We start from the raw sequence: 27,986 nt of genomic DNA on the forward strand, positions 1-27,986 counted from the left end.
GCATGGTCTATATTCTATACAAAACCCTATCCAATTTTAATAGTATCACATGGTCGTTCAATGTGATCAAAATCTGATGTGATGAAAGCGTCTAGATGTCTTTATTTACCTCTATTGCCATGCCTTTAATTTGTATCATTTAGATTTGTTTTGTTCCTGGTGATCGCCACCTTCCCACATCTGTTCGTGTCTGTTGGGAAGGCGGTGATCACCCGGAACAAAATAAAAACGACACAAAACGATGGAAATGGAGGTAAGTAAAGACATCTAGCCGCTTTCACCACATCATATTTTAATTAGATTGAGGATAGTTGTACTGTCTCACGAGCTGCGCCCAATGTCTGTTATAAATTGCCAGTGAAATTATTGGAAAACAAAACTGACGTAATAAATATGCATTTAGAAGAACTAAAACATTTTAATTCTCAGTTAGATCTGCAACTTGTAAATATACAATGACTCTGGAGTTTAATAAAGGCAAAATACTACAATGTGCAACTTTTAAAAAGTAAAGTCAGTTTCAACGAACTTTCATCGAATTTATACTTTGCAATGATTGGTTGAAAATAGCGGTTTATTGTAATTGTTTCAATGATAACAATGTCATCCAAACTCGTGAAAAATCGTGCTTACTGTATCAATGTAATTGTTATAAAAATGAATTTCGATATTTTTTGCAATGAATTCGATATAAGAATCAATCAGATAACTTAACTTATTATTTGTCAAGGTCGTCATAACAACATAATTCACCCCTAAACAAAGACTATTTGATAAAGTCAACTTCTGAATGTCTACACAATTGAATCATCTCTGGAGTGACGTCAATGTTTATGGAACTTTGCAGTTTGAAATTAATTTATATGCAGAATATTAGAATACCGAGATTGATAGGTTACCATGGTTATTTTCAAATAAAGCATTGGAAATACGTTCAGGAGGAAAGAAATACCGAGTTCAAATAAGATTAAGTCATGTATGAATTCCTGCTAACTTAGGGAGTCCACAGCATGTGCAATAGTTTGAATACTATTTGAACGCAATGTGAATGGCGTTCCCTTAGTTTTATTTATTTTACATAATTCCAGACATAATTTATACATATTTTGTATTTCTAACCATGAAGCAGGTGCCGCTTTGGTGTCAAACGTTATGCTATGTATTCCAGCTAGAGAACTGTTTGTTCTATTCCTAGCTCTACATATAAGTGACACGGTATTTAAAGGATGTGTATCTATACAATCATAAAGTTGTACTTAGGAGGATTCAATGATTTCGAGACGTGTCTTGTATGCACACGTGTTGATATAATTCATTGGTATGTCGACAGGAACAGTTTGTTACATCATTCTTGGATTGATCTACAGTTACTTTGTCCTTTTAGTCAGGACCCAATGATCCAAATAGTCTGTTCATTTTACTTCATGCTGCTTGACTTTGGTATGCATTTGCCTCTTCAAAATGAACAGTTTAGCTGTCTTGTCCCATTTGCTTCTGTATTTTAGAATCTGTCCAAAAAAGAAGACATATCCCAATTATTTCAGTATCTGGTAGCAATGATATGTCGAGTTTGGGTACTGGTAATGGAATAGAGATTGTAACATGAAAAGCTCTGCTTAAAATGTAACCACTGAAGTCCTCCTTCATACAAAATAAACTTCATTGAACACCCGATTTGAGAGAGAGAGAGAGAGAGAGAGAGAGAGAGAGAGAGAGAGAGAGAGAGAGAGAGAGAGAGAGAGAGAGAGAGAGAGAGAGAGAGAGAGAGAGAGAGAGAGAGAGAGAGAGAGAGAGAGAGAGAGAGGATGACTCACAATTGAAAGGGGTTCGAAAACAGCATTAATAGTAATGACGATATATACAAGAAAGTAGTAGGTTGCACTGGGAACTCTGTGAACTCTGTACTTTATATAAATGCGTGTTTCGACTAGTAACGGAAAACTTACATCACATAAGAATGCACGCGCATTCCAACTTGTAACGGAAAGAACGTAGAACACAAAATAAGAATCAATAATAAATGTAATTCACGACAGAGAGAGAGATTGAGAGAGAGAGAGAGAGAGAGAGAGAGAGAGAGAGAGAGAGAGAGAGAGAGAGAGAGAGAGAGATGCATGCAGACAGACAAGCAGGCAGACATACAGACGGACAGACATCAATTCGAGCACTCTTCTAGTGTCCTAGGACGATTAAGAGTTATTAACCATAAAGCAAACATTTTCCTATAAAACTAACCTTGAAATAGTCATGATAAGCCTCCTGGCAATCTTGATCTTCTACTGGTCCTTTTAATGGTAACATTATGCAGGGACACACTTCAACACTTCGAATCATCGGTATTTCTGTTGCACAGCTCAGGTGAATAAATACCTCTCCAATGTAATCGTCTGCCAACAACAAATGCTGATTCATGACTGTAAGAGACAGCACTGCTCCCTTTGATGTCAAGACGTGTTTAGGAAGATCATGGCTGCAATATGAAGTATGCATATTAAAATCAACTAAATGACAGCGAGGCACAATTGTGTCAATGGCGAGTCACATCAAACAACATATTTGAATATCTGGTTTTGTTAGTGGTGGTGATGGGGCTGATGATTAGAACGATGAAGGTGATCGTTGTACATGAGGTGGTGGTGGTGGTGGTTGTGGTGGTGGATGATGCTGGTGGTGGTGGTGATGGTTATGTTGCTACTGATGTTGATGAGAGATGAATATTACGGCTGTGTGTGACGTAGTGATGGTGGTGATGGTGATGATGAGGGTACGACGACGACGACAACAACAACGACGACGACGACGACGACGACAACAACAACAACAACAACAACAACAACAACAACAGCACATTCATGACTTAGTGTAGATGTGATGGTCATATAATTGCGTTTTGTAAACTTATATATAATGGCCATATTTACTGGTAGTCCGCAGTAATGTTTGTCACTAAGCAGCGTTTAATAGTCAAAATACAGGTGCCAACACTTACAATTTTATCACTTCATTTATGTATGGATTATTTGTCCTCGATTCCACCTTTGTTTTAAAAACCTTTGACCCAGGAAAGACTCTTTCAGGACACAGGTGCAAGACAACATATGGGCTGCAAGAACCTTGGAAACATAATTAAAATGCAACCATTAAAATACTCCCAGCAAATGCTGCCTGTTCTGTATGTGTATGACAATGAAAATTAAGTAAATCCAGTTGACATAGAGTGAGTCTCATGTTCATGGTATCAGAAACAAAGTATGTAAGGGCGAGATGCGCAAACGTAAGAGTTGAAGGATGACATATTTTCATATTACTGTTTCCGAACAACGAATAAAAACAACCCAGTGTGCACAGTTCCTCGGCCGAGGCTGTAATATTATTTCTCAACGTCATCAGTGGTACAGGATAAGAAAGTTCAGCGTCACCCATCATGTTAACAACCCAGTCTGTACAGTTCCTCGGTCGAGGTGGTAATATTATTGTCAGTAGTATAGAATATGTGGAGACGGTGACGACCATCACTTTCTTTATTACAGTCCCCATATCGTTTGTCATATTAACCATATCGTTTGTCATATTAACCATATCGTTTGTCATATAAACCATATCGTTTGTCATATAAACCAATGTAAGAGAACTCACCACCTTTATTAATTCTGAGATTAACTCCTTTAACAACTAGATGACAGTAAAAAAAAGTATATATGTTAAAGCACTTTTAGTCAAGTCCAAAAATGTTTTCTTGCTATCTTACTTCCGTAAGCAGTAAGCAATTATTAAACTGTTTGACCAAATATTTTATTTGTTACTTGCATTTGATAAGAGGTACAAAAGCTGATTTTGGACATTATTTTGGCGTAATGTTTGCTGCATATCGAAAAGGTGGCCACATTATTCTACGTGCATGGGTTACTCAACTTGAGCGATTTGAACGTTAACTGCTATGGTAGTTGGTCAGATGAAGAGGCAGTGATAAAGACCAAAACATGAACATATAACATTATTCAAGATAGCATGTTAATAGTAAATACAATCCCAGTCATCAGACCATACGCGTGGGCGGATGGAACCTGTTAAGAACAGGGAAAGTAAACTAATGAATTGAATTAAAACTCTTTGCACAGCATGGTGGAAGTGCAGAGCGACAACTATGGCATTCTCTCATTTGGTACGAGCAGTTGTATGGCCTCTTACATAACAGTTCACGTTCACAAACAAATTTGAAGTTCCCCTGGCAATTCATATACATGCAAAGAAGCCATATTGTTTTTATCAAACCATGACGTAATACAAGTCTCTGTTGTTCCAACATGCTGTGCCAAGTGTATTCATTTGTTTACTTTCCCTAGGGCACTGTTTGTAACAGGTTTCGTTTGTTCACAGTCTGATGTCTTGGGTTATGAATAGCCGCCCAATATATAACATATAAGATTTTAATAAGATTGGGGTGGTAGTTCATATTACCTTATGTTGGTTAGCCAAGGCTAACGATAATATCACCGACTTATGATTAATGAGAACTGTCGTCTCTACCTACTCACTTTTCACAAACAGTGTTATGGTCTCGTCGTGGTATTGCATGTAACCAATTTTGATGGCGATATCACCGTAGCTGACAACAGGCTTGCAACAAATGTTAGTCATGTTCTGATAGTATTCACAGATAAGATCCAGTGACGATAATCTATTTACTGACAACTGATTCCTGACGTTATGGTATTGGTATTGTTTAACTTGTTGGTCTGAGAGTCCAAGGTTTTCCTCTCCAAAATACTTCTCCAGTATTGATAGATGCTGAAAGATGAAAAGCGTGGATTTTCATTTCAAATTAAATGGAAATACATAATGTTGCATAGTTATACAGATGTAAACAAAAAATGAAGGGGAATTTATCAATTTTATTTGGAACCAAAAGCCTGCAAATAAATTGTATTGTTTCTAGGAAATGGGATTAGAGTCGCGGTTCGGAAAAAAAATTAATCCAACCATGTATGAGCAAAGTTGAACAAACAATAATAGCATATATACTCTGGTTGTTCTACGTCACGACAACGCTTGTCTACGTCACTGCTGATTGAGCTGTTCGAAATATGAGTCAAAACGTTAAACATTTCCATTACTTTCCCTGATATGTCTTTGATATTACTGGCACTGGTGTAAATATGTCATTCTGCAATATTTTACTTTATTCAGCCGGAAAGTAGTCTAGCGACTCATAGTGACAAAGCCCCCTTAGGTCATTCATATCTTCCTTGGGTGAACGAAGAAAAATATTGGGAAATAATATCTAAGTATACTCTTTACCTTGATACGGTTGGTCAATGGAACACACGACTCTGGAAATCGAGGCTTCGGTTTACTAAGGTAGACACAAATAAAAAAAACTATTGTTGTTCTATGTAGTAGATTACACAGTTAGCTGTTAGCGTTTCATGTTTTGCAAATCTAACCACTGTCTGATCAAGATAGTGGAAACATTGGGAATTCCAAACCAGTACAGTGCATGTTCTAAATTTTTGAACTTCTTGAAAGGATTCGCCCTACTCAGATCATAATTAAACAAGCATCCTTAAAAAAAAGCTTATCACTGTTGTATCAACATGTTGCAACAATAGTTTTAGTTTGTGTCTATCTTATATAGTAAACCGAAGCCTTGTTCACCAGAGTAATACCTCGTCAAGAAGTGCATAGTATTCTGGTTTTGCTCCTAGCTCCATTCTCTCAGAAAGTGAGTTCAGTAGAGAATTCCACAATTCCTTTACAACATTGTCATATAGTGGTTCCATTAACTGTTTGTACAACAGTTCAAGGTTTCTATCCAGGTACATTAATAAAGGGTCTATGCTCTGAACAAACAAAAAAAGAATGTATAAAATAAGTACGTAGGCTCCATTAAAATAACACACTGCCTCGTGGTGAAACAAGCATGCACAGTCTGTCTATTGAAGCAGGTGACACGTTACTCCCCAGTAATGCAACCCACTGTTATGTCCAACTTTGTTATACATTTTCATTCGTCTATTAAAGTTCTAATCATCCATCAATCAATCAATCAGTCTGTGTGTCCACCCTGTCGTCCGTTTGTCTGTCTGTCTGGATCCGTTTGTTCATCCATCCATCTGTTTGTTTGTTTGTTTGTTTGTTTGTTTGTTTGTTTGTTTGTTTGTTTGTCTGTCTGTCTGTTTGTATGTCCGTCCATCCATCCTTTTGGAAGCTGTCCGTCTGTCCATCCGACTGTCTGTCTGTCTGTCTGTCTGTCTGTCTGTATGCCCATCCATCCATCCGTCCGTCCACCGGTCCATCCATCCATCCATCCATCCATCCATCCACTCATCCATTCATCCGCTCATCCACCTAGTATGCACTTAATTTTCTACATAGCTGTCCTATCACTCTGCTGTAAATTGAAGACTTATCACAGTATGTGGGTAACTATTACTTACTAAATCACCAGTTTCTTCCAGCAAACTAGACATATTTGTCTTTATTTCAACACTCATTTTAACAGCCACCTTTCTAACCAACGAGTTGTTCCTTTTCAGAATATCGCTGTTAGCTAGCTTGATATGCCTCTGTAATGACTTGTACAGCTGATCTCTTGTCTTCGTGTCATGGGTCTGTGCAACCATTTTATCGATGATGCACTCCCACTTTAGTAACTCTGGTAATTTGTGCAAGTGTTGTCTAACACGCTCGATGTTATTCAGGGAAATACAAAGCTACAACAAAATGACAAAATGATTGTGCCATTTTTTTAGAGTTTGTGTGTACTGAAAGTGGTCACATTCACATCTTAGAAATGTGCTGAACAGACTACAGAGTGAAAAGGGACATGCACTGAGAAGGATGATGTTTATGTTTTAAATTATATTTCAGGCTTTTTATTCATAAATTACTATCACATAATCAAATAATCCATACTAATAGCTTCACGAATAGCCCTTCTCAAGGGAAGATTACGAGAGTAGACATAATATCATAGCCAAAATAGAAGTCATGTGCACGTTGCAAGATCAATGTACGTGTCCATCCACATAACGTATTACGATTATAGAGGGCGGCCTTCACTTATTACCGCCATGTTTAAATTAGATGTTTATGAATTGTTTCCTCCAATTATTATGCTATAGACAACTATATGTAAGCAATATATACACAGACAATAATCAGTATATGCGATGCATTAAGGTTACTACACACTGTTACACGAAAACAGACATTCACAATTATACTATAACCTGTTAGTTTTCATCTTATCTACCTTGTTTTGAATGGCAAATGGAGTATCTGTGTCATCCTCATGGAAACCATCCCGCTCAATGCTTCCTTGAATACTCTCAGTGTACAATTTTGCACCATCACATATTACCTTATGAATAGTAAAATCAATGCAAATATTAACGAGGACAGAATACATAGCGATATACGAGCATGTATATACTAGTAGTGAAATGAAGTATATTGGGATTATTTGGTTTAAGTGCCCACCAAGATAGATGCACCATGTTCGTATTTCGCTAAAACCCCAATTGCTACAGTAATGAGGCCTGCCACACCCTACACTAAATAGGTAAGACTCTATTGCTTAAAGCATATGGAATGGTGGGCGTACAAACCAATGTTTACTGTGTGTGCTAACGTTTACAACTTTTGCATGTACATCAATGTGTCTTGAGTACCTGTTTGAGACTGAATGAAGATACATTTTACCTGAATTAATTCGTGTTTCACACACACATCTCAAATGAGTTGTATCGTATCTGTATCTTATTTGATGTCCAGGATATTCAAAGCCATCTCTGTCTGTCTGTCTGTCTGTCTGTCTGTCTGTCTCTGTCTGTCTGTCTCTGTCTCTGTCTCTGTCTGTCTCTGTCTCTGTCTGTCTGTCTGTCTGTCTGTCTGTCTGTCTGTCTGTCTGTCTGTCTGTCTGTCTGTCTGTCTGTCTGTCTCTCTCTCTCTCTCTCTCTCTCTCTCTCTCTCTCTCTCTCTCTCTCTCTCTCTCTCTCTCTCTCTCTCTCTCTCTCTCTCCCCACACACATTTCCTGTCTAAATAATGCTGATAATAGGCATTATACCCTCTATATCATTACCTCAGTCAACTTTGTAACACCAATCAGGGAACACTCCAAGATATCATAGTCAATATCATTCCATTCCTTGGTTATCTTGAGATGGTCAAACGTAAATACAAATACGTTTATATCATAACATTGTCCAATATCGTGCCAGTTTACATATTTAAAGTATGTCAATACCAATTCATACGCTTTGCCTCCACATAACACCTGCTATATAGCAGGTGAATGCCAAATAATTGCATGTTATTTACGTTAAATAGTACATCAATGCCAATTCATACGCATTTCTTACTCTAATAACACCTGAAACAGTACGACAATGTCTTAAATTTGCATAGATGTCAATCGTAAGGTCAGTAATTGCGCACAAATAATAGATCATGTGTATTGTATTCACAAGGAACACCTGTAATATAGGATTTCAATATCAGATAATTTGTATATCCTACACTTGTAGCACCTGTAACAGCATTTCAATGTCAACTAATTTGCATTTTTCTCACATGTACACCTGTATTAGTTATTCAAAGTCAGATCATTTCCTTTTCTATATACATATTACCATCTGCTAGAATATTAAATGAATTCGCATTTTATTCAAAATATAACACATGCAATAACACTTAAATGTCAGGTATTTTACACTTTATGCACATGTGACACCTGCAGTAGTGTTTCGGTATTAGATCATTTGAATTTCGTTCACACGTAACACCTGCGATTTCATACATACATTATTATCTAACTAATAAACCAGGGCAAGGAGTGCATAATTCATTATGCTACCGACTTATATGTACCTGAGCAAAACAGCAATGAACGTCGACGGATGATATCGAGAAGTTTACCGACGAATCTACCAAGGTTGCATTCGGATCCATTTCCAGTGCTTTCCTTACTCTGTTTTCACACTCACTTTTGAATGTTTGTAGCCAAAATATCAGAGCATTTTGGAACCAGAGGGTGTATTCGTGTAGAGTCAGCTTATCACTACAAATAGACACATGAATAACAATATTTAGAGAAATGGAGAAATGTCTAGGAGCGACAGCCTCAGATATATGAACAGCTGACATCTTTTTCACGAACGATATGATTGTTTAAGAACATTTGTAATCTCTCTTTCTTATGCAAGGATGTAGTTTTTTTTTACTACGGACATCAAACTATCGGGAAACTTCCTCAAGTGGCCACACTTCCAACCTCACGAGTCATTAGTGTTTATGCTATCTTGATTTACAATATGGTTATATCTATGTAACCAACGCAACGATATCACCTTCGTGACGTGTAATCTACGACATGCAGCAATAGCAAATACTAGTTTTAGTTTGTGCGTATCTAGGATTGCCTATGGTTTGGTTTCCGTAGTAGTATTAGATGGAGTGAGTGGGGTGCACTTTCAAAAGTTTAGACTTATGGCAATGAAACCATGTAGATAATCTTCGATTCAAAAGTTAGCCAAGCATTACAATAATAATCTGACGTCATTCATTCAATACCGTAAAGGAAAAAAATCACTAATACGAAATTAAGGATTACCACGTGTCGCAGTGTAACGTTGTAAATGTTGCCATAGAGAGGAGATGAACAACGACACATTATAATACTAATAATACTGTGTATTTATTCTCCTGAGAGCTCAAGGCACTAAGTTATTTCCCTGGCATGGATCAATGGCAACACAACAGCCCTTTATACTTCCTCAACTCCCTGGGGAGCATACCATCCATTGCAGCCTTTATAAGCACATAGGATTAAAGCATCCACATATATTAATCCTATCCTACCCAGCTGAGTTTATCCTGAGGCACAATCGTGGTTCAAATGTTGTCAAGGACCATTCAAAATAAAACAGGAACACCACTCCAGTAAATAAGGGCGGTTTGGTAAACGGCAATGAGTTCTAGAGAGTTATTTTATGATTTCAAAATTGCGCGATTGCCAAGAAACATCAAGTTGAAATTTATTTTCTTATTCATTGCCTTTAACCGGTGTCAAGTGTTGCCTCAGGGGAGTCAGTAAACACACATAATATTATATATAAACTATATTTGTGATCCTTAGTGACTATTAAATATCAATGTATGAATAATCATTTTTCATATCATATAACTTTGGCTGGCTCCCATAAAGCATCACTATACCACTGCAAGGGCAATGCATGTGAAAACATAAGTTTTAATTTGATGTTTTGTAGCAATCGAAGAATGGAGAACTTACAGTTTATGAAATGTCTTTATCTTCTGGAGTGGAGATCCCTTTTATCACTGACCTAGAGGTATTGCTTACACATCAACCTTAATGATCTTTTCTTCAGAATCTGTTTATACCTTATACTACTGTCAGCTGTACGAATCCTTGTTAATAAACAATGCTCTACAATGTATGCAAATACAATAGAGGATTGCCTGATTAATAACAATATACATTAAAAAGAGCATTATTAGCCTACCTTTCTACAGCAGATTGTTGCATTACTTGAATCAATTTCTTAAGTGCGAAGTAGACTGTTAGGGACTGCTTACTACTGCTCAGTATGTTGACGTCATAATCCTGATAGCGTAGTTGATATTTGTGTAACTTTAGGAGAAGTTCCTGTATGGTTCGGGACAGAATACGATCTATAGTCTGCCCAATTACAGCGTAGTATGCTACGTCAAATCTGAAATAACAAGTTTAAGTATCAATCGTATCTTTTTAGAAGTGACGCTACAAGAGAACAATTATCGATGGTGTCCATGTGTCTGAGAGAGAGAGAGAGAGAGAGAGAGAGAGAGAGAGAGAGAGAGAGAGAGAGAGAGAGAGAGAGAGAGAGAGAGAGAGAGAGAGAGAGAGAGAGAACGGGTTGATAGGGAGCGAGAGAGACAAACAAATATGGCTTTGAATATAATACATATATATATATATATATATATATATATATATATATATATATATATATATAGAGAGAGAGAGAGAGAGAGAGAGAGATAAAAATAGAAATATACAAGATCATACCAACTTACCAAATACATACATAACATCGGTTTAATCATCATTCATTCATGCACTGACCTTTGAAAGAATTCCTGATATTCTGCCTTAACTGAACAAAATGTTACCAAAGCCTCGACAGTCTCTTTACAGTTCTCCAACAACTCAGTCATTTCTGCTGGTCTCTATCAACAGAATAACAGTATAAAGATACAACGATCTTCTACCAACTGTATCCCTTAGCCTGTCTCGAGCTGTACTAAAACTAACTACTTTCAGAAAGTTTCTCTATTGATCACAGTGTAATCTTTCACTCCCTTGTGTTTAATTGTAAATAAATTGTTGATCCCACAGATAATATGACACACATACACTCACTCACTTCACTCAGATGGTAAACAAACAACTCCAACATGTGACGTTAAATTAGCAACTAGAACACCATACAACTTTGTAACTTTGTTTATTATACCAAATGTGTTGATATTCTGAAGACTCTACCTAAAACTCCACTGGTTAAATGTACACTAATTAGACATCAAGAGTGAAAGATTCACTGGGATCATTAGAGAATCTGGCTGCTAGTAGGTAGTTTTAGCGCAGCTTGAGATAGGATAAGAGATACAGTTTGTAGAAGATCGTTGTATTAAATATAATAATCGTAAGCTGTCATACCATGCGAATATTTCATCTTTCAGCAAAGAGGGATAATCGTCACAATGATTGAGTAATAGTGAGGATCATATTGTTGAGTCTGGTGAGTGGAAATGATTATTTCACACGTACCACCTACACATTACTTCAAGTTGAAATAATGATTATAAAAAGGGAAATGTAAATTAGTTGTAGTCAATTTAACTTTTGTTCCAAACACAACTTGAGGTGCCTGGAAGTTTATATCTCTCCCCCCCCCCACCCCGTCTCTGTTTAATGATGGTTAAAGTGAACGGATGTACATGGCTTCTTACACTCCACTATGAGCCCTTATTAGGTTATGGCACATATGACCCCTTATTAGGCTCACGTGTGTCCATAAGGTCATGTGTACTGAATAGTGGGTCAATCTGTTGGCAAAGACTGAAGTGTGCAGTCGAAAATGTCAGGTAAAATTTTCAAGTTGTGTTTGGAAGAAAACTTAAATTGAATACTATGGTGTGCCAAACACAAATGTATTTCTTTTTCACTAGTTATTCAGATCCTATCAATCTGTGTTACACCAGACAAACATACTTTACAGATTATATACAGAATACGTAATTGACGTATATTTGTGTTATTGATCGTCTTACCAAAACCCCCTTCGTCACTGGTGGACCACATTCCAATCTCTCTGTTAGCCATTTATCTGTGTCTGATTCGATATTATCGTGTAGTTCTTTAGCTAACTTCTCTTTCATGTCTCTTCCTTCATCGACAAGTCCCAACAAATTCAACAGACTTGAAGTTATATTTAAACTATCAAATAGACAGAACATATATGGTTATATATGAGGTTCATTGCAAAGGAGTTATATATTTTATCTCCCTTAAGGAAGGTAATGTTATGCTTTTGTCTGTCTGTCTGTCTGTCTGTCTGTCTGTCTGTCTGTCTGTCTGTCTGTCTGTCTGTCTGTCTGTCTGTCTGTCTGTCTGTCTGCCTGCCTGCCTGCCTGCCTGCCTGTCTGTCTGTCAACTTTGCACAATTAATGATCTTCAGTAATTAGGTTATACCTTACAATGCAAACTTCAAATATCATATATGTAATATGCTTTATTCATAGTACCGTGGCCACCGGCCTAACATACAGAAATCAATGTATACAAAAAAAACTGCTAGTGGAGCGGTTTGTTGTGACAAAAATAAATTGGTATATACATCTACCATAACAAAGCACACATGTTTGATGAATATGTTGTTATGTTAGCATGTGATTCGTCTATAAAGAGAACCCACGTTATTGTTATTCTATAGCTTCCCAAAGTATGGCACAGACACAGACAGACAGGCGCAGACAGGCACAGACACAGACAGACAGGCACAGACACGCACAGAAACATACAGACAGTCACAGACAACGACTCATAGAAACACAGGCAGACACAAACAGAAACACAAACAAACAGACCGACAGACGCACAAACACACACATACACACACGCACATATATATCAGTGTATACATAGTACTTGCGTGTGTATGTGTCTGTCTGTCTGTGTGTCTGTGTGTCTGTATGTATGTGTGTTACACTCCGTGTACATTGAAATATTAAAATCAAATTGAATGAAAGATTAAATACAATCACACACGTCAAGAGCAAATACAAAAACCAAATACCTATATTCTTTATCCAAAATCTGGAGGTGCTTTATGTCTGGAGGAAACAAGTTGGGTTCATCAAATAACTTGTCCAGCATTGTATCAATGAATGCGGCAGACAACTGTGGAAGTAGTGACAACTGAAAACAAGCAAAAAGGGAAGGGCAGGTGTTTTAAAATGATTAGTAAGGCTTTAATCATGACTGACAGAAGTTATATATATGTACATGTATAACACACACACACAGATATATATATATATATATATACCCACACACACACTTAGCAGTTTCATTTCAACATATGAAATAAAAAGTAAAGTGTTTCTGGCCAAGACGTTTAGCTCAGACTTTGCTGAGCTGCCTCAGTAGGACCAATCCATCTCATACTAATTATCGCTCATGTCCAGTTCAGTTGTTTGTGGTTTATTTCATTTACTCCGCATGTGTCTGTATGATTTATTCTTCCATTTGCTTTCGAAATTAATAAAGCATGAGACTTGTACTTTGTAAAATGTTGTACTATAGATGATAGAAACCCTTACCACATATGTAGATACAGATGATCTTAAGGGATTCTCATTTCTATCAAACGATTTCTTTGTTATTTCATCATTCACCTTTGAGATGGCCTCAACGAGTACTGACTTTCGACATTCACTCTCAGTATATAACGCCAATACAACATACATATTTCTGTGATGTAATAGAATATTCATTTTATAGCGAGAATGATAAAGAAAATATGAAAATAACATAACTGGAAAAGAGAGAAAATATGAGGGAACAGTAATGAATGCTAGACATGGTCCAAAGTCGGTAATCTGGAAGAATTAAGAAATGGGCGAAGGGTTTACTTATTCCTAACTCTTTCGTACCAAGTTGTCATACAGTAAGTGGTTTTCGATTCAGCTTGTACAATTGAAAATGAAATGATGCTCAAACAGTATAGGTTAAAGGCTGTCCCTTTCGTTAGGAGGAAGTGTAGTAATATTAAATAACCTGGAAAAAGCGTCGGCTTGAGACTGTCCTGTTCCTGACAGGAAAAGTCACTTGGAAAAAATTTTGAGCGCAAAGGTACCAAAGATTAAAGTATCACAATAAAAAAAAGCATCTGGTAACATATATATCACCTCATCGTTACCATAGTTACGATGACGAAAGTTCAAAGAATGAGCAAGATTCTAAAGTAATTTTTCAATATTTATTTTTCTTTTGCCTTACTTACATCATACATCTATTGATGTCAGAGATTCCATGATGGATTGCGAACTGGTAAAGTGTTATGGAACTTTCATTACTTAAAAAGCTATCGACATCATCTTCGCCAAGCTGTGAAAGAGAAAAATGATCATGACCAAAATACGTCCTGATTATAGTTTATAGAAGCCCCACCCCTCTCTCTCTCTTTCTAAATAAAAATCTTTTAAACCTCTGTCTCCTGTTTATCTGTCGGTCGGTCTGTCTGTCTGTCTGTCTGTCTGTCTGTCTGTCTGTCTGTCTGTCTGTCTGTGTCTGTCTGTCTGTCTGTCTGTCTGTCTGTCTGTCTGTCTGTCTGTCTGTCTGTCGGTCTGTCGGTTTGCCTGCCTAACCTAGCCTGCCTGCCACCTGTCTGTATCCCTCTCTCTTCATCCACCCCCCTCGCTCTGTCCATGTCTGTCTGTCTGTCTGTTTGCCTGTCAGTCTCGCTCGAATAAAACAACAAATACAATTATACATAATGTATATATTACATTTATATATAAGAGCAATATGACTCACATTGTTATTCTTGTCAGCATTGAACTTGTAGATTTGTGTTGCAAGTGCGTCATATCCCTCACAGCTGAGACTTGTCTGTATAAACACCAAAACAATTGTAACACCATACATAACTAGTAATAACTTTTTTAGTACCAAGGAGCCAGATGAATAATTCAATGAAGAATAAAAAAACTCGATTCTTTTAGTTAGGGCTCAGACCTCTTTTAAAATAATCGTTCAGAATTAATAATAATTGCATACGTAACAATGAATTCAAGTATGTAGTACAATGTATTAGTTTGAATACACAGTCAGTAGGTAGTAGTGTGTAGTGCTTTAAATACACAGTCCGTATGTCGTGCTATGAATACACAGACAGTATGTAGTGCTATGAATACACAGACAGTATGTAGTGCTATGAATACACAGACAGTATGTAGTGCTATGAATACACAGTCAGTATGTAGTAGTATGTAGTGTTATGAATACAAAGCCAGTATGTAGTAGTATGTAGTGCTATGAATACAAAGCCAGTATGTAGTAGTATGTAGTACTATGAATACAAAGCCAGTATGTTGTAGTATGTAGTGCTATGAATACAAAGCCAGTATGTAGTAGTATGTAGTGCTATGAATACAGTCAGTATGGAGTAGTATGTAGTGCTATGAATACAAAGCCAGTATGTAGTAGTATGTAGTGCTATGAATACACAGACAGTATGTAGTGCTATGAATACAGTCAGTATGTAGTAGTATGTAGTGCTATGAATACGCATTCCGTATATAGTGCTATGAATACAAAGCCAGTATGTAGCAGTATGTAGTACTATGAATACAAAGCCAGTATGTTGTAGTATGTAGAGCTATGAATACAAAGCCAGTATGTAGCAGTATGTAGTACTATGAATACAAAGCCAGTATGTTGTAGTATGTAGTGCTATGAATACAAAGCCAGTATGTAGTAGTATGTAGTGCTATGAATACAAAGCCAGTATGTAGTAGTATGTAGTGCTATGAATACAAAGCCAGTATGTAGTAGTATGTAGTGCTATGAATACAAAGCCAGTATGTAGTAGTGTGTAGAGCTATGAATACAAAGCCAGTATGTAGTAGTATGTAGTGCTATGAATACAAAGCCAGTATGTAGTACTATGTAGTGCTATGAATAGAAAGCCAGTATGTAGTAGTGTGTAGAGCTATGAATACAAAGCCAGTATGTAGTAGTGTGTAGAGCTATGAATACAAAGCCAGTATGTAGTGCTATGAATACAAAGCCAGTATGTAGTAGTATGTAGTGCTATGAATACAAAGCCAGTATGTAGTAGTATGTAGAGCTATGAATACAAAGCCGGTATGTAGTGCTATGTAGTGCTATGAACACAAAGCCAGTATGTAGTTGTGTGTAGAGCTATGAATACAAAGCCAGTATGTAGTAGTATGTAGTGCTATGAATACAAAGCCAGTATGTAGTAGTATGTAGTGCTATGATTATGAATACAAAGCCAGTATGTTGTAGTATGTAGTGCTATGAATACAAAGCCAGTATGTAGTAGTATGTAGTGCTATGAATACAAAGCCAGTATGTAGTACTATGTAGTGCTATGAATACAAAGCCAGTATGTAGTAACTTGTGTAGAGCTATGAATACAAAGCCAGTATGTAGTAGTATGTAGTGCTATGAATAGAAAGCCAGTATGTAGTAGTGTGTAGAGCTATGAATACAAAGCCAGTATGTAGTAGTATGTAGTGCTATGAATACAAAGCCAGTATGTAGTAGTATGTAGTGCTATGAATACAAAGCCAGTATGTAGTGCTATGATTAAAAAGCCAGTATGTATTTGTATGTAGTGCTATGAATACAAAGCCAGTATGTAGTAGTATGTAGAGCTATGAATACAAAGCCAGTATGTAGTGCTATGTGGTGCTATGAATACACAGGATTGGCCAGGTTAATTCAAAGCTATTTCTGTAATATATATATTATATATAACTTTACACTGAGGTTCTATATATAAATAATACCATAAACCATACAGTTCTGACTCAAATATTTCGAAAAGACTGAGCTCCTCTATATCGGTTGGTCTCCAGTTCTGTCAAACAAATCAAGTTCTGTTACACTTTAAATACTGAAGACAGTGGTTATTGTCATGCAAAATAGTGTTCTTGTCTTGGAATGGTATGAATATTGCACTTAGGCAGCTGTGGAGTACTGGTGACTACTGGCTGCTACGTTACTGTTTTCTATTGATGCCATTGGTGCATGAAAATAACTACTGTCTTCAATATTTAAAGTGTAACAGAACTTGTTTGACAGAACAGGAGACCCACCGATGAAGAGGAGCTCAGTCTCTTCGAAATATTTGGGTCAGAACTGTATGGTTTATGATATTGATATATATGTATATAATATATTAGAGATACATATATGAAAAAATATGTGATAGTATGTAATAATGTAATACATAATAATGTAATGTATGTATGAAAATATATGAAAAACGCACACACGCACGCAGGAGCACAGACATACACACGCACACATACACATGTACGCGCACACACATGTACGCACACAAACACAGAGAAAATGATCGCTATCTTACATCTTTTAACGAGAGTTGTAATCGAAGACGGACATCTCCTGTAACCGGTGCACTGGACAGAGTCTGTTTGTGTAATTTAAACCACCTATCACAGCCAATACTTGGGATATCCCGCACTGGAATATACACTTTACCAAGAAAATCGTCCATTGGTTTACCGTGCTCCACAGTCTGACGTAGTTGTCTGAAAATACTGTATGACAAACATCAATTTAACGAAAATTGTTTTTGTAATAAATACAGATTTATATATTAATGAATATTCATTAGATGAACAATGCATATTCATGACTATTTATCAAAAGTGAATACGTACACACTTATGCACTGCACATTCAATTTGGTGTTCCTTAGCAAGCGAGTGAAATTTATTATGTGATGTGAAATCATGAAATGACTTTTCAGAGTACAACGTTATGTTTATGAAAATACCTATATTTCCTGGGAGGCTTTCCTCTTTAAATAAGTGTACGTAATATTTTTTATCCAAAAACATAAATAATGAATTTAACGTGTGTCACTTTAAAAAAAAAGTATTCATACTGGTTAAAGGCTTTAATTTTCAATCTCGGGTCAGTGTCTCAACATCTCCAATGTGTATCAACTCAAAATTTTCAAGAAAGAATTCTTCTAAAGCGCGATTATTTTCAAAATTACAGTGGCCGATTTTTTACTAATACCATAGTCCAATATGAGGACCTAACAAATCTGGAATACTCTATAAAAGGCAGTTTCATGAGCCCTGTGAGTGTGTTACAAAGGTCAAAGTCATCATCTAACTTATACTGAGTGTCATCTTAATTCGACCCGCCTATATATTTATATGCTGAGTAGGCCTTAGTATGTATCTATGAATGAACTATAAGGTTCACAACGATAGTTTTCAGATGTCCTAAAATGCATCAAAATAATTGGCAATCAAAGTTGATCATATCACATGGATGAGAATTGGGTATTTATTTGTGATTTTTGACAAATCAATGTGAAACAACATTGACAAAGTCTGTGTTTGTAACTCAATACACATTGCAAAAAGCTAAAACATGTGTAATAAGTTTGTAATTCTACATACAATAACAAATATTTCAAACATTTTATTAATCTTTTGCAGTTTATTGAGTTACACACAAAGGCTTGGCATATTAATTTATAAAATTGTTTTATAAATTAAAAAATCCAAAATAAGTCAACAATCCTCATCCATATGGCCAATTGAAAGAAAATATATATAAATTTACTTTCTCAGACCAGCAAGGCGATGTTCTCTGTCAAACTGTCGGATACCGTCGATTACTGAACTTTCTTCGTCATAGTCCCACATATACAGATGTAGTTCCTCTATATCAATATTTGACACATCTCTGGAGGGAAGAAAAAATAGAAGTAGAAAATAATAAGATTGTTATTGACCATTTACTTGGATAAGAATATGAACAGTTGATTATGATTGTAAAATAGAAATAAATCGTAATTTTTAATAACATTAATAGTATAATTACAAAAATAGTGTACGTTGGTTTCTGGTCGAAAATAAATTTGTTATATAATTTAACCTATTCTAACCTAATCTAACCTAACCTAACCTAACCTAACCTAACCTAACCTAATCTAATCTAATCTAATCTATTATTCTCATAGAGCGCATTCCATAAATTATCATACAATATCTCAACGTGCTTTACAAAGCACAAAATCTCGAGTGCAGTCCATGTACAAAACAGAATCAAACAGACGTCTTGGTGTACAGGTAGGTCCCAAGACCAGATTTAAATGACTGAAATGTAGTGACACTCTGCAGATACGATGGCAGAGCATTCCACAAGTGTGGTGGGTACAAATTTAGAATGCCCTACCACCATAATAAACAGTATTACTAGGTGGTTGATGTAGATACATTTCGCTCCTTGATTAGGATTATCACTTTCTCTCATATTGGTTACAGGCTTTTAAACTCTCTTTCATAGAATATACAGAGAAAATGTTGTGTATTTTAAAGTGGATAAGGATAACCAATTCTTATTTATTTTGTATTTTTAATTCTTCAGAAAACTCAACTATCATGTTTCCTACTTGAAAAAAAAACAATGAGAAAGAGCATTGACCAAGTTCGTGTTTGTAACTCTATAAATTACAAAAAGATAAAAAGTGTCAAGAGTTTGTTGTTGTATATACAATAGCAACATATTTTACAAAATTTTAATTTTTTGCAATGGAATTACAAACAACAACAACAACAACAACAACAACAACAACATGTTGTTTTTTTCAAGTATAAAAACATAATAGATTTGCCTTAAGAATTAAAAAATAATACAAAATAAATACCCATTTTTCATCGATCCATATGGCCACTTTCAATAATGAATAGATACTTACAATACAAATTCTTCGTCCCATTTTGGTTTTAAAGTTTCCCATTTTATTTTAGTCTTGACAGGTTCACAGATGTCAAAAGAGCCGTACTTTCTCATCTTGTGCCTGAAACTTCGTCTGAGATGATGTGACTGTTTAGGAGGAGTTCCCGAACTTAACTTGGATGGGTACACCAAACTTAACATGCAATATGGATCACTAAGACCTAACGAAATGAAAGTTATTGTAGGATTACAATATGAGAGAGAGAGAGAGAGAGAGAGAGAGAGAGAGAGAGAGAGAGAGAGAGAGAGAGAGAGAGAGAGAGAGAGAGAGAGAGAGAGAGAGAGAGAGAGAGAGATGAGAGAGATAGAGACGGAAGACAGTGCTTCAGATAGAGATGAGACAGACACAGAAATTTAAAGACAGTCGATCAGACAGACAGACAGACAGAGACAGAGGCCGCTATTGAGACGGAGAAAGGCAGTCATAGAGAGGAGAGACAGAGACAGACAGACTGAGTGTGAGGCAGAGACAGAGACTGGGAGCACCAGTGACAGACAGACAGATAGATACATGAAGAGTTACAGAGACAGAGAGAGAACGAGACTGGGAAAGCCAGAGACAGTTAGCCACACAGAGAGGAGAAGAGAGGCTGGAGTTGACACAACAATTAACAAAATCAATTCCCAATCAAAAAATAGAAATAAATATGCATATAAAGCGTTTTACTTTTTTCCATAAAAGAAACAGGGACACTCACCATTTGCATCCATTGCCTTGATGTCTTTTGCCTCCATTACAGTTAGCTTTAGTACTACATTCTCTGACTATAAACAGAAAACAAAACTTTTAATTGTATTTTGTCTGCCTGCCTGCCTGCCTGCCTGCCTGCCTGCATGTCTGTCTGTCTGTCTGTCTGTCTGTCTGTCTGTCTGTCTGTCTGTCTGTCCATTAATACCATAAAACAATGGAACACATTTACATGATAGTTGGTTGGTTATACGTAGTGATACAAACTAATGAAGGTCGCCACTAAGTGTTTCATATAATCGCTCAATGCTAGTAAAACCTACATCCAAATGGAAACGATATTTTCAGCAAAAAACCTCTCCATTTGTAAGATTTGTTTTGGAGAGGGGTAATTCCAGAACCTGTAGATGTCGGGTTTAACATTAAGGTGCAAAGACAGAAATTTTAACTCCCCCCCAAAAAAAATAAATAAATAAAATAAATAAATAAATAAATAAATAAATAAATTAAAAAAAATTAAAAAAATTAGACACGTCAAATTCATTTCCCAAACGAGGAAAGTATGTGTTGGAATCACGATGACAGATTTGCTGTGGCATTAACATTTACTCTCACGATGTCCGCTTTGCAATTGGTTGCCTGCAAATATGACACTTGCATGTTAAACCTGTTGTTTCGCGTCTAGCCTCGTTTTGGACCGATGTTGGGAATGTAAAAATGATAACAAGTGTACAACGAGGGGGTTTCCCTTGATTTGCATATGTTAAAACTCATAGTCGGCTAGATGTAAAGGGCGCCACCTCGCGATAGAAATTGGCAAAGCGCTTAATAGAGATCTTACCTTGTTTACCATTGCTTCGCCTAAACACTGTTCATGCGTAGGCAAGTCAACATGAAATACCTGTGAAGATAAAAAAAAAAATTCTTTGAACATGAATTCGAAGTTGCCCTGTCAATATTTCATCAAGGATTTTGCTTGTGACAAAAATTCTTAGTCGTCATGAACTTGAGAGATAAGCTTATGTGGCGTCACAAAAATATGAACAAGGAAAAATAAAACAATTTTTATATTCCTATATCAAAAATGTTTTTGATTAAATTATGTTAATGTTCGTGTGTGCCTTCTATGACATTGTACGTATCGTTTGGCATTGTTAGAACAGTTAATTGCTTAGTAGGGATTTCCTCAACAATTTTTCATACGTAGAATAAATTACGTCATCGGATCATTTATAAGTTATATCTATATATCAGGTTTGAGGTCAGTCAGCTGTAAGTCATGATTACGCGTGCTTCTGTAAATAAAATACTACGAGTACCTTTGAAATATGTAGCAACAATTACGCCACCCCCCCAAAAAAAAAAAAAAAATAAATAAATAAATAAATAAAAATAAAACAAACATAAAACAAAAATAAAAATAAATAAATAAATGAAAATAATGCTTCTTTAACCTTTGAATAATTAGAAGGTTTATGATCAGAAACACAATCGTTATACGCATGCGCATTCGGAACATGCGAATGAGGGGATTTCCCCGAGTTTGCATATGGTTATAACGAAAGAGCTAAGAAGATTCACCTAAAGGGCGCCATCGCGATAAAAATTGGCAAAGTGATATTAAAGTTTCATTTTACCGTAAACTTCGTTAAAAAGTGAAGAGTAAACGACTAGACAATGTTTTTTTCTGATTCATATGTGATATTTCAAATATGAACAGCGCAAACACTCCCGATTCTGAAAAAAACTTTACAACATGTAAGATACTTTAGCCCTTTTCAATTCGGTTTAGTTAGCAGTGAACAGAAATTAGTCGAATGTCAGCGAGGTCATGAACACAGTCGAACTCTTTATACATCTTTCTATAAATAGACCGACACTGTATGACTGCAACAGAGTGGCCAGGAGTATTTCAAACACTGTGGTCATTGTGAACGCCATTTTATCACCATTGCTCCACTCACTCCATACACCCTCCGTGAAAAGTTTCGTAACAAACATTTAGAATTGATAATGTTTCTCGCTTTGCTTTCCATCATGATTTGCCCATCAATTCATACTATTGGCGTGTGTACAGAGACATTTAAACAACAAATTAGGCAAACTAAATAGTATATCAGTCTTAATCAAGACATGTTGTTTTGATGCCTACATACTCAGTGTGGATGGTAGTGCCACCCATTTCGGATAATTATAATACTCGTGTCCTGTCCTTCTTTATCACACACAGTAAAAAAACCTTGGTATTATTTTAATTAAAAGCACGGAAATCACTATTTAGACTTTATGCAAAGTCTTGGCGTGTATGATAAGTGATGGTAAACTCATTATAATGACGATATGTATGCCAGTATGGAATAATCTTGGTTACAATGTCTTCACCTGCGTTCGAGGTTGGATTAGTATTGCGCCCCCACCCCCACAAGTCTTTGAACCTTATTCAAGCAAGGTAAAACAGCCAGTACTTTGTTGCATAGAGAGTGGGTAATTTCTTCATTCTCCATTGTCTATGATTTATGGACCATTTCACTAAAGTAGTAAACACACACACACACACACACACACACACACACACACACACACACACACACACACACACACACACACTGTTTGAAAGATGTTCTGATTTTACGACTGTCCATCGTGGGTGTAGTTACCAAACCATGCCTATCCTTCGCAGTAAAACACTGCAGTCTAACCCAATCTTCCGAAGGTCAGAGGTTACAACCGTGCTAGCAGTATTTCACACCTGTCCACCGATCACACAGCAGACTATACATACAATTCATATATGCAAAAGCTAGTGTTGACATAAATATATTATACATGGCAATATTTATAGGCCTACATATACGTCATTGTTACAATGTATATTACTACATGAGTAAAGGAGATAAAATCGGTAAAAGTAGCTCCCTGTCCACTCTGTCGATATGTTCAATGGTCAATTTATGTAAATGTTAAAGACAAACTTACTTCCCGAACATGGTTGGTAATTTCAGCTACGCCGACTTCAGCATCGTTGTCTTGGTTACCAAGCGGATGTACAAGATCATGTAGAAGTGCTGTATAGAAGTCTAGACGCAACTCCTGGCAGTGGATATGGGTGGTTGAGAAACAAAATAATGCAACATTTTTTTTAGCTTTCTTAAATCTTTAAGGAGTAGGGACAAGAGAGGGTGAAAGAAAGAAAGAAAGAGACAGCCAGACAGACAGACAGCCAGACAGACAGACGGACGAACGGACGGGCAGACAGACAGACAGACAGACAGACAGACAGACAGACAGACAGACAGACAGACGGACGGACGGACGGACGGACGGACGGACGGACGGACGGACAGACAGACAGACGGACGGACAGACGGACATGAAGGAGACACGGACAAACAAACAGGGACAAAGACAGAGGGACGGCCAGACAGAGACAGACATGCGTGCACGAACATACATACATACATACATACATACATACATACATACATACATACATACATACATACATACATACATACAGACGCACAAAGTGACAGAGAAGGAAACGAATACATGCATATTGACTGGTGTATGGGTAGGCAGACAGATCTAGATAGAGTTAACGTTTGGTAGAAACAGAGACGTTATTTTGAAAGTAATAACGCACATTCATACTTGAATATACAGTTAAACAATGGTCCACCCAATGATAGAAATTTACAGAGAAACCGAAAAGAAAACCAGGATCCACATATACGCGAGTGTTGTGTTTCGTGTGTTCACACAAACCTTGTGTCAACAACTTAAAGAAATGTAGCTGTTTGCAGAGTTCCCCAGGGCATGGTCATAATGTATATGCTAATGAGGTACTTTGGAATAGAATAGAATCTTTATTACTTCTGCAATGAGCGTTTATGGCACTGCGGGTCATTAATTCGACAAAAGGCGAAGGTCCGGGAATGCACTTTGGTTCATCCATGTACATTATTCTTTGTAAACTACCCCTCACTTCGTGACTGTTCCACTTTTTCACTTAAGCTTGTTACTCGTTGACGGTAATTAATGTTATATGCAACAAACGTCGCTTGTTGAATTTTCTGTTATGAATTGTAGGTAAAATAAACGAAAGTGCTCGTATAAGCTCAGACTAGACAAGCATGCAATTAACTTCGCGTGATGACTTTCCGGGAGGTCATAACATGTCAATTTGTTCGAGGTTCAGAGATGACCTTCTGATCTCGTGTTGTTAAATTGAGTATTGAAATGGGCTAATGTTTTGAATAATTGTAACACTTGGGGAAATTGTTGTCACTCACTATGTAACTTGGAGTCGTAAATAAACAAACTTTGATATAATATTGTTGGCATGTGTATGTATGAATGAATGAATGAACGAACGAACGAACGAACGAACGAACAAATAAACGAATAAAGGAATTAATTAATTAGTTATTTGATTAATTAATTAATTAATTAATTAATTAATTTATAATTATTTGATTAATTAATTAATTAATTAATTAATTAATTTATAATTAATTAATTAATTATTTATTTATAATTAATTAATTAATTAATTAATTAATTAATTAATGACTACGTTTGGGCATCATATGTGTTTGGAATACCATTACAAATTTACATGTAATTATCATATATATTTGACACCGTTGGAGAGACTCTAAATAAGCTTATGAATATATATATGTATGATTTGGACGAGTTTATTGATAACCAATTAATGTGTGCGTAGTTGCTTAAAGAATAGCTCTGGATGTATATGTTACGAGGGTCGACACGCCTTTTGGAACCTGGTTGTAATTGTGTAGTGGTCATTTTTTTTCAAAACAACGTACTGGTTTCGAACACCTACGGAGAGAGGGCTGGCCCAGGAGATGACACCGTCCAAAACTTTCTCATTATGTCAATATTAGTGTGTAGTGTACCACAGTATCCTAAGCTGTTACCAGTTAGGCACCACTCCAAAACGGGAGGTTACAATATCGATAAACTGCAGAGTTGCAGTTGAAATTACGTGCGTGCACCACGGAACGACATCACATTCTGGTCCCAGTCACTAATTTGCATAGCCTGCGGGCTAGCGAACTCAACTGATAGCAAACCGAACTGTGTGATGCAGTCACCAAAACATGCTTTTATCTTCGCAGTGATCATCCCAAACCACAAAGTCTAGCAATCGATGGCACATCTAATTTCATAGTGTACGTTAGAGGTGTTTTGAAGGCTAGCATATTTTCATTTTAATTTTCAGTGGTCAAGAACGAAGTTAGTGTAATATTGCATAGATTGTTGTTTCCCAGGTCTACATACTAAATATAACAACCTTTTGACTATATATTCCAACCTGTAAGGAGAAAAGAGAAATGAGGACATCGAGTCACGATCCTGTATAAACTCCTTTGTACGTCTTGCTGTTTTGAATAATCAGCTCGTTGCCAATTGGCTGTTCGAAACTACGCCTATGTAAAGAAAGCTCCTGGAAACAATCACTAATTAAATATGGGCCACTAAAGGTGAAATCAATTCCAGTATTAGGTTGACAGTTTGACACAATGAAAATCCAGTTGTATTGGAAATCGTACATGTAGACTCACCAGGAAGCAGTCGAGAACGTTTGGCAATCCATGGTTCAGGGTTTAGTGAGGGATGTGCTTCTGGTTTTGAAATGCAGCGGTCGTCTGACGTCATTAGCCACCGCCTCATTCTCAGCCAATCAGCAGTGAACAGAGGATTTTATACAGCACTCGCTAGTTGTAAAGGTCATTTTTTGCCCCAGTGATAGTGTATAACTTAATTTGGCACCTAGTCTTCATGCAGGTATGTTTTTGTCGAGCAAATGTGTATGTTTTGTTCAAATTTGAAAGGTTAATGAAAGAAGATGTCCCCGATGTCCACCCTTCTAATATTTATACTAGTATATGTAGCTAGGATGCATGACGTGTAAATGAAGAGAGTAAATGCTGCTAATCGGGGATTACTGTCCGCCACGACTCAATGTGTATGCAGTGTAATAAAACAACCAACTTTAGACTTACGGAAATTTCTGCGTCATCACTCGCCGTGGGTTTGCTCTCTGGAAAGTGTGTCGCCATTTCTCAGAGTGTTTTAGGTAACATCCCTAAATTCATGTCAACACTGCAACGAAATGCATGTAATGAATGTCTGTTCGAATGTTGGTATCGCGTAGTGCTTGCCTCACCTAACCACCCACTCGCCCGCCAGCCCCCACCCTTTCAAATCTCTACATACAGGTACATATTAGATTAGATTTGACTTTTTGCAATTGCCCGCAAGGTGGTAATATTGTTCGCGCAGAAAACCGGCTAAGTCATTCATAACCTAGCTGCTTGATCTCGTGTGTTAATTATTTCGATACAATACGACAAGCGACCGAAGGTCGCTTTCTGGGGTGGAACACTTGCCCTCACAGCGCACTTCGTTCGCGCAACGCACTTTGTTCGATTATCGTATCGGAAGAAAGCCTGAACGTCTACCCAACGAGTACTCTACCAGTTGATAAATATCATAAGTCAACATATACATATAAACATGTAGTTGGAATACTATTGTAAGTATATCTCATCGTAATGCAAGACACGTATAAGCTACGCAGCACATGAAGTCGCAGACACTGTTCTTTCCAAAAACATACCCACCACCTTTGTCGATAGTCAACGACTCTGTCTTGTTGACGGACAAAACGACTCACGTTGTCGCGTACGTATGTTAGGGCACAGATAAGTAATTATCTGTGGTTAGGGTCACGGGTGGAATGATACACAAAGAAGCCCAAGTGCTGATAGCAGTTCTGAAGGTTGTGTATGTCTGCAGGTACACAACAAATGTCTGTAGGCAGTGTGACAGTGTGTTCGGATACAATGAGCAGCGATAGTGTAGTTATTATTCACTTAGATACATATTACCATTGAAGTACTAATACTAGTTTCACCGATGGTAATACTTCCATGAAATAACCATGTCCAGCTGTTTGAAAAGGAGTGGAAAACTTTGCGACAGAAAGTTTCTAAAACTAAGTTAGTAGATCCGAAGTCCTACCTTGATAAGGGTTAGCATATGTACATGTATATACCACAGAAGTTGGTCTCTGCTAGTTACGAATTGTCTGGTGCGTATAACGCTTCTTCCCTCCGTCGCTTGACCACATTCTGAACGCTTTTTTTTGCGAAGAGGTC

The 27,986-nt window shown here is 36.8% G+C and overlaps 1 protein-coding gene across 2 annotated transcripts; it reads right to left on the reverse strand.

The window, feature by feature from the left end:
• Positions 1-433: 433 nt before the first annotated feature.
• LOC144440136 (protein unc-13 homolog D-like) lies at positions 434-27,986 on the reverse strand. 2 transcript variants are annotated; one of them, XM_078129402.1, is made up of 25 exons: positions 27,850-27,986; positions 26,829-26,928; positions 23,773-23,886; positions 21,638-21,697; positions 20,807-20,873; positions 20,068-20,269; positions 18,930-19,052; positions 17,692-17,884; positions 15,105-15,179; positions 14,572-14,675; positions 13,889-14,039; positions 13,363-13,484; positions 12,338-12,503; positions 11,130-11,233; positions 10,528-10,737; positions 8,873-9,062; positions 8,085-8,159; positions 7,256-7,363; positions 6,438-6,713; positions 5,667-5,840; positions 4,536-4,788; positions 3,637-3,672; positions 2,990-3,113; positions 2,236-2,470; positions 434-1,508 (listed from the first exon to the last, which is right to left on the reverse strand). In XM_078129402.1, exons 2-25 carry the CDS (start codon positions 26,883-26,885, stop codon positions 1,413-1,415), a joined length of 3,315 nt encoding a protein of 1,104 aa, XP_077985528.1. In that variant the 5' UTR covers positions 26,886-26,928; positions 27,850-27,986; the 3' UTR covers positions 434-1,412. The 2 variants fall into 2 exon arrangements, with proteins under 2 accessions (XP_077985528.1, XP_077985529.1); XM_078129403.1 differs by having other exon boundaries at positions 27,884-27,939.

This window comes from Glandiceps talaboti, chromosome 9 (genome assembly GCF_964340395.1).
Source record: "Glandiceps talaboti chromosome 9, keGlaTala1.1, whole genome shotgun sequence".
NCBI lineage: Eukaryota > Metazoa > Hemichordata > Enteropneusta > Spengelidae > Glandiceps > Glandiceps talaboti.